The 15,686-nt window shown below is 47.7% G+C and overlaps 1 protein-coding gene across 3 annotated transcripts in view; it reads right to left on the reverse strand.

Moving 5' to 3' along the window:
- ENO4 (enolase 4) overlaps positions 1–15,686 on the reverse strand; it is a 57,134-nt gene that overhangs the window by 17,839 nt on the left and 23,609 nt on the right. For 2 of the 3 annotated variants that reach the window (XR_013214391.1, XM_077257906.1), the window contains exons 6-7: positions 4,489–4,617; positions 1,713–1,781 (exon numbers count right to left, since the gene is read on the reverse strand). Coding sequence is in view for 2 of the 3 variants with exons in the window: in XM_077257906.1 (XP_077114021.1) it covers positions 1,713–1,781; positions 4,489–4,617 (198 nt within the window). In the remaining variant the exon portion in view is untranslated. The remainder of the gene's footprint in view (positions 1–1,712; positions 1,782–4,488; positions 4,618–15,686) is intronic. The other variant, XM_077257907.1, reaches the window with a different exon arrangement.

Genomic DNA, 15,686 nt, shown 5'->3' on the forward strand with positions numbered 1-15,686 from the left:
TGTAATCAGTATAACGGCACCAACCTGACACTGTGTAGTCACTGAGCACAATCCTGATCACAGGTATCAGTGTAATCAGTATAACAGCACCGACCTGACACTGTCTGTAGTCACTGAGCACAATCCTGATCACAGGTATCAGTGTAATCAGTATAACGGCACCGACCTGACACTGTCTGTAGTCACTGAGCACAATCCTGATCACAGGTATCAGTGTAATCAGTATAACGGCACAGACCTGACACTGTCTGTAGTCACTGAGCACAATCCTGATCACAGGTATCAGTGTAATTAGTATAACGGCATCGACCTGACACAGTCTGTAGTCACTGAGCACAATCCTGATCACAGGTATGAGTTTAATCAGTATAACGGCACCAACCTGACACTGTCTGTAGTCACTGAGCACAATCCTGATCACAGGTATCAGTGTAATCAGTATAACAGCACCAACCTGACACTGCCTGTAGTCACTGAGCACAATCCTGATCACAGGTATCAGTGTAATCAGTATAACGGCACCGACCTGACACTGTCTGTAGTCACTGAGCACAATCCTGATCACAGGTATCAGTGTAATGAGTATAACGGCACCGACCTGACACTGTCTGTAGTCACTGAGCACAATCCTGATCACAGGTATCAGTGTAATCTGTACAACGGCACCGACCTGACACTGTCTGTAGTCACTGAGCACAATCCTGATCACAGGTATCAGTGTAATCAGTATAACGGCACCGACCTGACACTGTCTGTAGTCACTGAGCACAATCCTGATCACAGGTATCAGTGTAATCAGTATAACGGCTCCGACCTGACACTGTAGTCACTGAGCACAATCCTGATCACAGGTATCAGTGTAATCAGTATAACAGTGCCGACCTGACACTGTCTGTAGTCACTGAGCACAATCCTGATCACAGGTATCAGTGTAATCAGTATAACGGCACCGACCTGACACTGTCTGTAGTCACTGAGCACAATCCTGATCACAGGTATCAGTGTAATCAGTATAACGGCACCGACCTGACACTGTAGTCACTGAGTACAATCCTGATCACAGGTATCAGTGTAATCAGTATAACGGCACCGACCTGACACTGTCTGTAGTCACTGAGCACAATCCTGATCACAGGGCACTTTAATATGATTTTTCGTCCATGATCTGGATTAATACCAGGAGTGTGTAGACTTTTCCTGTATACATATATACCCATGCTGTAACACATGCCTATGTGCCCAGATGAGGACGCTCTGGCAGCAGTGACTGTGGGATTATGCAGATCTTCCCTGCAGGAGGCCGGGGTGACGGACAGCTGCATTGTGTGGCCACAGGGACAGGAGAATAACATTAGTTGTCATTGTCACACGAGCCCCGCGCCGCCGCTCCCCCAGGTGTATTGTCTGTCCTGAAATCCATTATAGCGTGTTAATTGCATTAAATGGCGCGGTTTAATAAAGCCGTCACTTGTGGTGAATTAAGCTGGCAGCATAAAAACGGGGCGCAGAGAATACACGGAAATCACCTGTCACCGCGTTATTACTGAGTGCTCCCGCCGGCGGGGGGTCATTATCTACACGGCCATAGAGCAGCGCCGCGCCACCGGTCATTTACATGTAATAGTGAGCAACTAATGCCGTACCCAAGACCCACGATATACAGGACAGGTGCTATATACAGGCAGACCAGGTGTTTATAGATTTACACTTACTCCGCTCTTACTCTGTGTCTCCATTTGCTTCAGTATCTCTGTCTGGAGAGAGGAGACCAGGTCCAAACTCTAGAAAAAAAAGAGGCGTAAGGACAGGGCAGGCGCAGGGGCGGAGGATCAGAGACAGGGGCATGAGAGATGGGGCCGAGGATCAGAGACGGGGGCATCATGAGAGATGGGGGCTGCGGATCAGAGACGGGGGCATGAGAGATGGGGTCTGTGGATCAGAGACGGGGGCATGAGAGATGGAGCCGAGTATCAGAGACAGGGGCATGAGAGATGGGGGCCGAGGATCAGAGACGGGGGCATGAGAGATGGGGGCTGAGGATCAGAGACGGGGACATGACAGATGGGGGCTGAGGATCAGAGACGGGGGCATGAGAGATGGGGGCCGAGGATCAGAGACGGGGGCATGAGAGATGGGGCCGAGGATCAGAGACAGGGACATGAGAGATGGGGCTGAGGATCAGAGACAGGGGCATGAGAGATGGGGGCCGAGGATCAGAGACAGGGACATGAGAGATGGGGCCGAGGATCAGAGACAGGGACATGAGAGATGGGGCCGAGGATCAGAGACAGGGGCATGAGAGATGGGGGCCGAGGATCAGAGACAGGGGCATGAGTGATGGGGCCGAGGATCAGAGACAGGGACATGAGAGATGGGGCCGAGGATCAGAGACAGGGGCATGAGAGATGGGGGCCGAGGATCAGAGACAGGGACATGAGAGATGGGGCCGAGGATCAGAGACAGGGACATGAGAGATGGGGCCGAGGATCAGAGACAGGGGCATGAGAGATGGGGGCCGAGGATCAGAGACAGGGGCATGAGTGATGGGGCCGAGGATCAGAGACAGGGGCATGAGAGATGGGGCCGAGGATCAGAGACAGGGACATGAGAGATGGGGCCGAGGATCAGAGACAGGGGCATGAGAGATGGGGGCTGAGGATCAGAGACAGGGACATGACAGATGGGGGCTGCGGATCAGAGACGGGGACATGACAGATGGGGGCTGAGGATCAGAGACGGGGACATGAGAGATGGGGGCCGAGGATCAGAGACAAGGACATGAGAGATGGGGGCTGCGGATCAGAGACGGGGACATGACAGATGGGGGCTGAGGATCAGAGACGGGGGCATGACAGATGGGGGCTGAGGATCAGAGACGGGGACATGAGAGATGGGGGCCGAGGATCAGAGACGGGGGCATGAGAGATGGGGGCTGAGGATCAGAGACGGGGGCATGAGAGATGGGGGCCGAGGATCAGAGACGGGGACATGAGAGATGGGGCTGAGGATCAGAGACGGGGACATGACAGATGGGGGCTGAGGATCAGAGACGGGGGCATGAGAGATGGGGGCCGAGGATCAGAGACGGGGACATGAGAGATGGGGCTGAGGATCAGAGACGGGGACATGACAGATGGGGGCTGAGGATCAGAGACGGGGGCATGAGAGATGGGGCTGAGGATCAGAGACGGGGACATGAGAGATGGGGCTGAGGATCAGAGACGGGGGCATGAGAGATGGGGGCTGAGGATCAGAGACGGGGGCATGAGAGATGGGGCTGAGGATCAGAGACGGGGGCATGAGAGATGGGGGCCGAGGATCAGAGACGGGGGCATGAGAGATGGGGGCTGAGGATCAGAGATGGGGACATGAGAGATGGGGGCCGAGGATCAGAGACGGGGACATGAGAGATGGGGCTGAGGATCAGAGACGGGGACATGACAGATGGGGGCTGAGGATCAGAGACGGGGGCATGAGAGATGGGGCTGAGGATCAGAGACAGGGGCATGAGAGATGGGGCTGAGGATCAGAGACGGGGACATGAGAGATGGGGCTGAGGATCAGAGACAGGGGCATGAGAGATGGGGGCCGAGGATCAGAGACGGGGACATGAGAGATGGGGCTGAGGATCAGAGACGGGGACATGACAGATGGGGGCTGAGGATCAGAGACGGGGGCATGAGAGATGGGGGCCGAGGATCAGAGACGGGGACATGAGAGATGGGGCTGAGGATCAGAGACGGGGACATGACAGATGGGGGCTGAGGATCAGAGACGGGGGCATGAGAGATGGGGCTGAGGATCAGAGACAGGGGCATGAGAGATGGGGCTGAGGATCAGAGACGGGGACATGAGAGATGGGGCTGAGGATCAGAGACGGGGGCATGAGAGATGGGGGCTGAGGATCAGAGACGGGGGCATGAGAGATGGGGGCTGTGGATCAGATACAGGGGCATTACAGATGGGGGCTGAGGATCAGATACAGGGGCATGAGAGATGGGGGCTGTGGATCAGAGACAGGGGCATGACAGATGGGGCCGAGGATCAGAGACGGGGACATGACAGATGGGGCCGAGGATCAGAGACGGCGGCATGAGAGAAGGGGGCTGCAGATCAGAGACGGGTGCATGACAGATGGGGCCGAGGATCAGAGACGGGGGCATGACAGATGGGGCCGAGGATCAGAGACGGGGGCATGAGAGATGGAGCCGAGGATCAGAGACGGGGGCATGAGAGATGGGGGCTGAGGATCAGAGACGGGGGCATGAGTGATGAAGCCGGGGAGGCGATATGTCGGGGGGAGGCTGTATGTCGGGGGGATGCTGTATATTGGGGGCAGGCAGTATGTCAGGGGGAGGCTGTGTGTCGGGGGAGGCTCTATGTTTGGGGAGGCAGTATGTCAGGGGATGGTGTGTGTTGGGGGGATGATGTGTGTCGGGGGAAGCTGTGTGTCGGGGAGAGGCTGGATGTCGGGGGGCTGACCCTCACCTGTGCGGTCGCTGTCCCCGGCGGTGGGATCACCAGGACCTCTTTCATGAGGTTGAGTTTTCCGGGGGAGGACTTAGCACAGCTCAGCAGTGAGATCAGGGGGGCCGCAGTCACCGGGTTTGGGGGCGACTGCAGAAGAGACAAGGATTAAAGTCGGTTGTTTTCTTCTATCCTCAAAATCACCCAAACGTGATGTATAAATGGGCTGCGAATATATAATAAGGGGGTGGTGCATAGACAGAATATATAATGAGGAGGAGGGACACATCATGAGTATATGAGGGGCGGGGCACAGCAGGAATATATAATGAGGGGGAGAGACCCACTGAATATATAATGAGGGGGCGGGCACATTAAGAATATATAATGAGGGGAGCACAACAAGAATATATAATGAGGGGGAGTGGCACAACAAGAATATATAATGAGGGGGAGTGGCACAACAAGAATATATAATGAGGGGGAGTGGCACAACAAGAATATATAATGAGGGAGAGGGGCACAGCAGGAACATCTACCATCTATACCAGTGGATCAAGATCGACAAGAGAAAACCACCCTGTCGCAGGACTATGCATACAGGCTGGCATTCGTGACGAGTTCAATCCCCTTTTAAATGCTGTGAAGTTGATGCAACAATTTATCATTGACAGTTACGTCAAAATTGTATCCGACAGGATCGAATATATAAAACAAAACCAAAAGGGATTACGCTTCAACAGTTATGCCGGCGTTATGGATCACATCCATGATGCTGCGTTACACCAAGGGCTAAAAGCTGGGACACCAGTAATTTTACCGTTCACTTTCATTGGAAGCCCAAGAGCTATGCAGCAAAATTACCAAGACGTCATGACAATTGTCTGAAAATTCGGAAAGCCAGATCTTTTTGTTACGATGACTTGTAACCCAAAGTGGAAAGAAATTACTGAAAACTTAGAACCATGGCAAAGGTCAGAATTCAGACCAGATTTGGTGCACGAGTATTTAAAATCAAACTCCAAGCCGTGCTTAACGAGATTTTGAAAAAACACATTTTTGGCCGTGTAGTTGCCTATGTGCATGTAATAGAATTTCAAAAGCGTAGACTACCACACGCTCACATGCTCTTAATCCTCGGAGAGGAAGATAAACTGAAGGACAAAAGAAATAATTGACAAATTGGTCTCTGCTGAAATCCCAAATGAGACAGCAAATCCAAAACTGCATGAGGCAGTGATGAAGCTCATGATTCATGGCCCATGTGGCGAAGATCAACCTGGTGCTGTCAGGACTCTGAACATTTTTTATTACCTTTTGTGCATTACTGCCCTTTTCCAAGATGGTGTCTTTGGTCTCATGTGCACTGTGTCTTCCTGCTATAAAACTCCACCCCAGCCTTAAGTCTATGCTAGAGTATTCTGCCTTGCATCCAGCTCCTGATCTCTGATTACTCCCTGGCTATACACCTGCTCCTGTGAACCTGTGTGGTGATCCTGCTACTCTGCTCTGAGTTCCTGCTGCATACACAAGTTTCCAGTAATCCTCCTTCATCTGCTGCTCGTGTTTACTTCCATCTGCATTTGCTGGACATGTAAGCTGTTGCTGCTCTGAAAGAACCTGAGACTATTACCCAGGCCTCCCTGGTTGAGCTAAGATATTATTTGAACTGCCTTATAAGCATATCTATCTGTGTCTGGACTAAGACAAGGATTTATTCGTGTCAAGTATCCTCAAGAATAACTGTGCTTCATAGACTTTCTGTTTGTTTGCATCTACCTCTGAAGTTTCCTATAGACTGCTGAGCTGCGTTTATTATTTGCACCAAGTGTTGTGGACTTGAGTTTCTCTCTGCACCTGTTTGAATCACCGTGTGATAATATAGACTTTACCACTTATAAAACTGTGTCCTGTAGTTGTCTTGTTCCACGCAAAGAGTCTCCTGAGTTATCCCCTATAATTATTACAGGTGCTGTATGCATGACAGATGGTCAATGCGCAAAAATATTCCCAAAGGAATTTAATACAGAGACAAACCCTGATATTAATGGTTACCCACAGTACCGTCGACCCAATACTGGGAAAACCAGATGAGGAACGCGAAAAATTGACAATAGATGGGTAGTTCCATACAATCCCTATTTATTACTGAAGTACAACTGCCATATCAATGTTGAGATATATGCTTCAATAAAGTGTTAAATATCTTTTCAAATATGTATACACAGGACATGACTGTGCCAATATCAAGTTTGATGCATTAAACTGGAATGAACCAGCCATGTACCTAGATTCTCGTATGTAAGCGCCCTGAGGGCATGTGGAGAATCAGAAAAAATAAAATGCATGATGCTTCACATACCATTAAAAGGCTTGCTGTTCACCTTGAAAACATGCAGCACGTGTTTTTTGAAGATGGCAATGTGGCTATGGTTATTTCAGACTCAAAAGCCTCTACTCTGCAGGCATATTTTGAGCTAAACAGAGTGGACGCTTCCACCCATCAGTATTTGTACAGTGAAATCCCTGAACACTATGTCTAGGATAGAAAAGCTGTACCAATGGAGTCGTACATGACAGGTATAAAAATTCATGCATTGATCTTCATCTTTTGGAAGACGATTCCCAATGGGAAGACGGTATAATGGATGCAATCGCTTTTCAAATGCCCTACCAACTTTACAAATTATTTGCTATAATTTGTGTATATGGGGAACCAGCTAAACCATTGGCATTATGGCAAAATATAAAACCAAATTTATGGAGGATTACACCAGGCCGTATACTCCAGAAATTGCGGAGCAACTGGCTCTACGTGATATTAATTACGTGCTCTCAAGCAATAAAAAGTCCTGAGCTGCCTACAGATTACCAACTCCAGTAAATGTTCCAGATGAAATACTGGACCAACTGAATTATGCTGCAATAAAGCAGGAGGCTGAGCAACTGAAAGCTATGCTTAATGAATCTCAGGAATCAGCTTTCGATGCAATTATGCAAGCAGTCAATGCTGCATCACAGCCAGACGACACTAGCTCACACTGCTTTTTTTCTGGACGGCCCAGGAGGCAGTGGGAAGACATTTTTGTACAACTTCTTGCACAAGACACTACAAGCAGAAAAGAAGTCTATTTGCTCAGTAGCCTCCACTGCATTTGCAGCTACATTACTACAATAAGGTAGCACCTACCATTTTGCACTTTGGAATTAACACAACTCTAAATAAATAAAACTGCAGCAGTGTCCACTGACACTCTGAAAGCACTTTTAAGGCCAAACAACAAAAACCACGGCCTTATACAAAATACAGCTTCATATAATGTACTGCCAATCCAAAATGACCAAAATAACAACACTGCACAGAGTCTATCCCAGCTCTTGTATTACACACACTAAACAAATACATAACCAATTAGGATATTGACAAATAACACAGATAGCAATTATCACAATTATCATCTTATTACTCTATTATTCAACTCTCATACGGACATAAACAGACAAAACACAAAACTCACTGGTGATGTGTGGATTCTTTGAACCGTGTTGGCAGCCTTTTACCCAGAGGTATGGACAGATCCAGAAGAGAGATTGCAGGTGCAAAACAGATTGTAAGAATAACATTTCTCACCTTGCTGCAGCTGGTGCTTTGCATGTCCAATCTCTCAGGAAGCTCCCACATACGGATTCCGAATAAGGCTGGTTACACGGCTCCCGTTCGGGCGCCAAAACGGTCGTAGCTGTTTTGCTCTGACCCAGAGTCAGTACGTCAGATCACCAGTGAGGCCTAATTGTGGAATTACGCCCGTCATTTACAAGCGCGCTTGGAGACAAAAAGACACCTCACACATATCCTGTGAGCAAGTCGCTTTTATCTGATATATTAAAAGCCAAAGCAATGTTTTATACCATTTACAACAAATGCATCTCAATGTAACTCATGTAGCCCCCACCAGCACCCAGGGTCATACTTTATTTACCATAACTCAGAACATGTTGTGGCTGACTATTGAAAGCATACATGATAAGAAGTATAGTCTCCTTGAAGAGGAGACCATCAGACTACTGCGTCAACAGATTCTAGTAATTCTAACACTTAAAGGCAAGAGGCACTTAAAGGCAAACTATTAACCCTTCTATAACACTAGCTTGGCCTTGGAATTACAACAAATGAGACCACAGTGTCAAAAATTAAGTCAACCTCACGTCAAGCAAAGGAGCTTAGGGAGTCATCTGTCGTTATTTGGGACAAAGTAACAATGACTCCCTGATTTAATATGAACACTGTGGATAATTTGTTCCAAGACATATGTGGAAAAAAAAGACCATTTGGTGGAAAAGTTTTCATAAACGATGGTGACTTTCGTGAAACCCTACGAACAGTGGAAGGTGGAAAAAGAGCCCAAGTTGTACAGTCCACCATTAAATACTCAAAATCCTGGAATCAGTTTTCATGGTTCCAGTTACAACAGAATACGAGAACGTCTCAGGACGAAGTTGAGTACAATTCATGGTTACTGAAATTTGGCAATGGAGAGTTGTTAAATGTGTATGGTCTACCAGAAGACACAATTGAAATCCCAAATTCTTTTTTTGAAGAGGGTGATTTAAATACAGCTATTTTTGGCGACTCAATTGAGATTACTGATGCAATGGTAGAATCAATTGCCAATAAAGCAATTCTTACGTCATTGAATGATGACGTTCGCTCCTTGAACGACAAAATTCTTAGTCAAGTTCAAGGTGAACACTCAACATATCGCTCCTTGGACACAATTGCTGAAGAGGAGGGTGTGATTCTCACAGATTACCCTCTACAGTTTCTTAACTCTTTGAATCCCATTGGGATGCCTCCTCATGAACTAAAGCTGAAACCAGGAGCTGTAATTATGCCCCTGCGTAATCTTAACAGAAAGGCCTTTGCAACAGCACAAGGCTTTATGTGAAAAGCTTAAAAGCAATCGTTATTCATGCCGTTGCTTTAAATGGAAAAGCAAAGGGCCAGATAGTTCTTATTCCAAGAACTGACTTGATTTCCAAAGATAAAAACTTGCCAGTCCAGATGTGATGGCGTCAGTTTCCTGTCATGTTGGCTTTTGCAATGACCATCAATAAATCTCAGGGACAGTCCTTGGATATTGTAGGACTTTATTTTCCTCTCCCAGTGTTTTCACATGGGCAGTTATATGTGGCTTTCTCCAGGGGACGGAAAAGCCAACAAATAAGGGTCAAAATATTGGAGACACAGAAGCAAGGTAAACTTATTCCTAACGTTGACAAATGGTTTACTGTCAACTGTGTCTACAAAGAAGTCTTTTATTCAGCTTTTTAACAATTGTAAAAGCCAAAAGTGGGACTAACTCCTAGCCGTGATCTATGGACCAAACATTGTGCATGGGCAGGGATTAGGGGCAGATCCCAAGTGCGCTCAACCATGTGACATAGCTTACGCTCAGGAACATTGAGGAATATCGCTATCGGCTAGCTCTACCCATTCATTTCCTTTAGGAATAGCGCCATCGGATAGCTCTACCCATTCATTTCCTTTAGGAATAGCGCTATCGGATAGCTCTACCCATTCATTTCCTTTAGGAATAGCGCTATCGGATAGCTCTACCCGTTCATTTCCTTTAGGAATAGGGCTATCAGCTAGCTCTACCCATTCATTTCCTTTAGGAATAGCGCTATCGGATAGCTCTACCCATTCATTTCCTTTAGGAATAGCGCTATCGGATAGCTCTACCCATTCATTTCCTTTAGGAATAGCGCTATCGGATAGCTCTACCCGTTCATTTCCTTTAGGAATAGCGCTATCGGATAGCTCTACCCGTTCATTTCCTTTAGGAATAGGGCTATCAGCTAGCTCTACCCGTTCATTTCCTTTAGGAATAGGGCTATCGGCTAGCTCTACCCGTTCATTTCCTTTAGGAATAGGGCTATCGGCTAGCTCTACCCGTTCATTTCCTTTAGGAATAGGGCTATCGGCTAGCTCTACCCGTTCATTTCCTTTAGGAATAGCGCTATCGGATAGCTCTACCCATTCATTTCCTTTAGGAATAGCGCTATCGGATAGCTCTACCCATTCATTTCCTTTAGGAATAGCGCTATCGGATAGCTCTACCCGTTCATTTCCTTTAGGAATAGCGCTATCGGATAGCTCTACCCGTTCATTTCCTTTAGGAATAGGGCTATCGGATAGCTCTACCCGTTCATTTCCTTTAGGAATAGGGCTATCGGCTAGCTCTACCCGTTCATTTCCTTTAGGAATAGGGCTATCGGCTAGCTCTACCCGTTCATTTCCTTTAGGAATAGGGCTATCGGCTAGCTCTACCCGTTCATTTCCTTTAGGAATAGCGCTATCGGATAGCTCTACCCATTCATTTCCTTGAGGAATAGCGCTATCGGATAGCTCTACCCATTCATTTCCTTTAGGAATAGGGCTATCGGATAGCTCTACCCGTTCATTTCCTTTAGGAATATGGCTATCGGCTAGCTCTACCCATTCATTTCCTTTAGGAATAGCGCTATCGGATAGCTCTACCCGTTCATTTCCTTTAGGAATAGGGCTATCGGATAGCTCTACCCGTTCATTTCCTTTAGGAATAGGGCTATCGGATAGCTCTACCCGTTCATTTCCTTTAGGAATAGGGCTATCGGCTAGCTCTACCCGTTCATTTCCTTTAGGAATAGCGCTATCGGCTAGCTCTACCCGTTCATTTCCTTTAGGAATAGCGCTATCGGATAGCTCTACCCGTTCATTTCCTTTAGGAATAGCGCAATCGCCTAGCTCTACCCGTTCATTTCCTTTAGGAATAGGGCTATCGGCTAGCTCTACCCGTTCATTTCCTTTAGGAATAGGGCTATCGGATAGCTCTACCCATTCATTTCCTTTAGGAATAGCGCTATCGGATAGCTCTACCCATTCATTTCCTTTAGGAATAGCGCAATCGGCTAGCTCTACCCGTTAATTTCCTTTAGGAATAGGGCTATCGGCTAGCTCTACCCATTCATTTCCTTTAGGAATAGGGCTATCGGATAGCTCTACCCATTCATTTCCTTTAGGAATAGCGCTATCGGCTAGCTCTACCCGTTCATTTCCTTTAGGAATAGGGCTATCGGATAGCTCTACCCGTTCATTTCCTTTAGGAATAGCGCTATCGGATAGCTCTACCCGTTCATTTCCTTTAGGAATAGGGCTATCGGATAGCTCTACCCGTTCATTTCCTTTAGGAATAGGGCTATCGGATAGCTCTACCCGTTCATTTCCTTTAGGAATAGGGCTATCGGCTAGCTCTACCCGTTCATTTCCTTTAGGAATAGCGCTATCGGATAGCTCTACCCGTTCATTTCCTTTAGGAATAGCGCTATCGGATAGCTCTACCCGTTCATTTCCTTTAGGAATAGGGCTATCGGATAGCTCTACCCGAACAGTATTAACTACAGAGCTATTTCATACACAAGGTAGGAGTGGCAGGAGAGGTACACCAGGTATTTATGTGTGCTATTAGTCTGCACATACGCCAGTGGTGCGTGGGTACACCCCATTGCATGGTTTGTAATCACAGCGCATGCTCGAAGGGCGCAATCACTCGTATCATCAATATACCTAATTTGGACGTGTCCGTGTGTCTGTGCACAATGAGTCATCCACAGCTGACCAGTAACTTAGGTATCCATAGTTACTATCACTAGCAGCTAACTGCATGGGCGTAACCATGACTACCTAAGGAGAGGAGCTCTCCCTGGTGGCGAGTTAAGGCATAAGCCTTTTTTGAACATTAGCCTGTGAGGCAACACTGTGAGGCAACATTGTGAGGCAACACTGTGAGACAACACTGTGAGACAACACTCAGGCAACACTGAGGCAACAGTGTGAGGCAACATTGCAAAGATGGATCAAATTGAGTGCGCTGCTGCACGCAGAGAAGCGAATTGCATACGGATGCGTAACATGCGCCTTAATGGTAGGCACGGTACTGTATAAGGTGCGTGCCTCTGACTGCAGAGCCCTTAAGGGATTAGCTAGATGGGAAAAACTGTGCAGTGCCCAATTCCCCCCTCCCACTACTTCCCCAGGTGATGTCATGATTGGGACGCCCAACCGAGAAGAAGGGAGTCTGGCCACACCCTCAGGGGTTAAATTCTAGTGCCGGGACCAGTGCCTCCCTCTTTCTCCCTGGCTGACCCTTGGAAGCTGTTGTCCTCGGCTTGCTGGCCCAGCGGACGTCGGCAGGGCCTTCAGCAACGAGTCCGTCACAAATTGTAATTGCCCTTCTCTACTTTGCAAATAATAAACTGTGACCGACCTGTTCAACCCATCCAGGCTTGTCGGTATCTTTTATTATGGAGTGGTGGGACGGGGGAAGGCACTGTTTACGACACACGGGTCTCTGCAGTCTGAAACAGAAGATGAAGGAAATTGTTGAAGAACTGCTGATGCAGCCCGACAGAGGGCGGCCAGAGCAAGAGAAACAAATGAAGTAACTGAATCACGTAGAGCATCTAATGCTGCACGACAACGAGCAACACGCAATACACAAAGTGATACACATATTTCACGAAAAGAGAACAAGATGGAATACGTGTACAAAATGCAAGAGCCACTCGACAACGGCAAGTTACATTTCCCGCTAGAGGACTTCTCAATGAAATTGATGAGACACGTATTGAAGAGCACTATGCTGGCGAGCGGACATTTCGATGTCAGTTCTACCAATCTAAAAATTTCAAAGACGAAATGGCGCAGGACAAAACATTCCCTTCCTGCTGCAAGAGAGGGTGCATCCAACTACATCCCATTCGTATGGATGATCAATTAGTCAAGTTGATGAAAGGAGAGCGTCAGCACTCCAATAACTTTATGGCTAATAGAAGGCAATACAATAGCTCGCCTGCTTTGGCATAAATGGGAGCACAAGTAGCGCCACCTCCTGGGCATGGTCCATACTGTTTACGAATTCATGGACAAATTTACCACAGAACTGCCCCATTGCATCTTGCTGTGGGTAGTGCTCCCAAGTTTGCCAAGATTTCTATCTTGGACAGTGAAGAAGCATTAAGTACAAGAAGTCAAGCAAATAAAAAGAGCCCCCAGTACTGCTATCATCTCTTGTAGGGAAAATGAAAGCAATTCACCCACTGGCAGGAGCCTTCACAATGATGAGGGAATGTGACAGAGGAAGAGAGGAAGAGGAAGAGAGGAAGAGGGAGAGAGGAAGAGAGGAAGAGGAAGAGAGTAAGAGAGGAAGAGGAAGAGAGGAAGAGGAGGAAGAGAGGAGGAAGAGGAAGAGAGGAAGAGGGAGAGAGGAAGAGAGGAAGAGGAAGAGAGGAAGAGGGAGAGAGGAAGAGGAAGAGAGGAAGAAAGGAAGAGGAAGAGAGGAAGAGGAAGAGAGGAAGAGAGTAAGAGGAAGAGAGGAAGAGGGAGAGAGGAAGCAAGGAAGAGGAAGAAAGGAAGAGGAAGAGAGGAAGAGAGGAAGGGGAAGAGAGGAAGAGAGGAAGAGGAGGAAGAGAGGAAGAGGAGGAAGAGAGGAAGAGGAAGAGAGAAAGAGGAAGAGAGAAAGAGGAAAAGAGGAAGAGGAAGAGAGGAAGAGGAAGAGAGGAAGAGGAAGAGAGGAAGAAAGGAAGAGGAAGAGAGGAAGAGGAAGAGAGGAAGAGAGTAAGAGAGGAAGAGGAAGAGGAGGAAGAGAGGAGGAGGAGGAAGAGAGGAGGAGGAAGAGAGGAAGAGGAAGAGAGGAAGAGAGGAAGAGAGAAAGAGGAAGAGAGAAAGATAGGAAGAGGAAGAGAGGAAGAGGAAGAGAGGAAGAGGAAGAAAGGAAGGGGAAGAGAGGAAGAGGAAGAGAGGAAGAGAGTAAGAGAGGAAGAGGAAGAGAGTAGGAGGAAGAGAGGAAGAGGAAGAGGAAGAGAGGAAGAGAGAAAGAGGAAGAAGAGAGAAAGAGGAAGAGAGAAAGAGGAAGATAGGAAGAGGAAGAGAGGAAGAGGAGGAAGAGAGGAAGAGGAAGAGAGGAAGAAGAAGAGAGAAAAAGGAGGAGAGAAAGAGCAAGAGAGGAAGAGGAAGAGAGGAAGAGAGAAAGAGGAAGAGAGAAAGAGGAAGAGAGGAAGAGAGAAAGAGGAAGAGAGGAAGAGGAAGAGAGGAAGAAGAGGAAGAGAGGAAGAAGAGGAAGAGAGGAAGAGGAAGAGAGGAAGAAGAGGAAGAGAGGAAGAGGAAGAGAGGAAGAAGAGGAAGAGAGGAAGAGGAGGAAGAGAGGAAGAGAAGGAAGAGAGGAAGAGAAGGAAGAGAGGAAGAGGAAGAGAGGAAGAGGAGGAAGAGAGGAAGAGGAAGAGAGGAAGAGAGGAAGAGGAGGAAGAGAGGAAGAGGAGGAAGAGAGGAAGAGGAAGAGAGGAAGAGGAAGAGAGGAAGAGAGGAAGAGAGGAAGAGAGGAAGAGGAAGAGGAAGAGAGGAAGAAAGAAAGAGGAAGAGAGAGGAAGAGAGGAAGAGGAAGAGAGAAAGAGGAAGAGAGGAAGAGAGGAAGAGGAAGAGAGGAAGAGGAAGAGAGGAAGAGGAAGAGAGGAAGAGAGAAAGAGGAAGAGCGGAAGATGAAGAGAGGAAGAGAGGAAGAGGAAGAGAGGAAGAGGAAGATAGAAAGAGGAAGAGAGGAAGAGGAAGAGAGGAAGAGGAAGAGAGGAAGAGGAAGAGAGAAAGAGGAAGAGAGGAAGAGAGGAAGAGAGAAAGAGGAAGAGAGGAAGAGGAAGAGAAGAAGAGGACGAGAGGAAGAGGAAGAGAGGATGAGAGGATTGCTGAATGAGAACATCGCGATCCACTCGAAATAACATTGTCCATTATAAATTACTACAATGATAACCAGAGGCTACAATGCACCAAGGGGCAGAGAAGTCGCTATAATTTATCAGGATGCAATGGGTGAACCCCCATATAATAGGGACATCAGAGGTCACCGCAAAAGTGAAAACCAAACTGTTCACATCAGCTTCCTGCACAGAGAGATGTAACGACAGATCCACTGCTATTCCCACATGGGGACAGCGGACGGACAAGAAAGGGGACGGTTCCAACTGCCCCAAGTGTGCAACATTATATGAGGGGCGGGGCACACTGTTATATGAGGGGCGGGCACACTATGACTATATGAGGGGCAGGGCACACGATTATATGAGGGGCGGGGCACACTATGACTATATGAGGGGCGGGGTACACTATTATATGAGGGGCGGGCACACTATGA

Source organism: Ranitomeya variabilis, chromosome 4 (genome assembly GCF_051348905.1).
Source record: "Ranitomeya variabilis isolate aRanVar5 chromosome 4, aRanVar5.hap1, whole genome shotgun sequence".
NCBI classification, from domain to species: Eukaryota; Metazoa; Chordata; class Amphibia; order Anura; family Dendrobatidae; genus Ranitomeya; species Ranitomeya variabilis.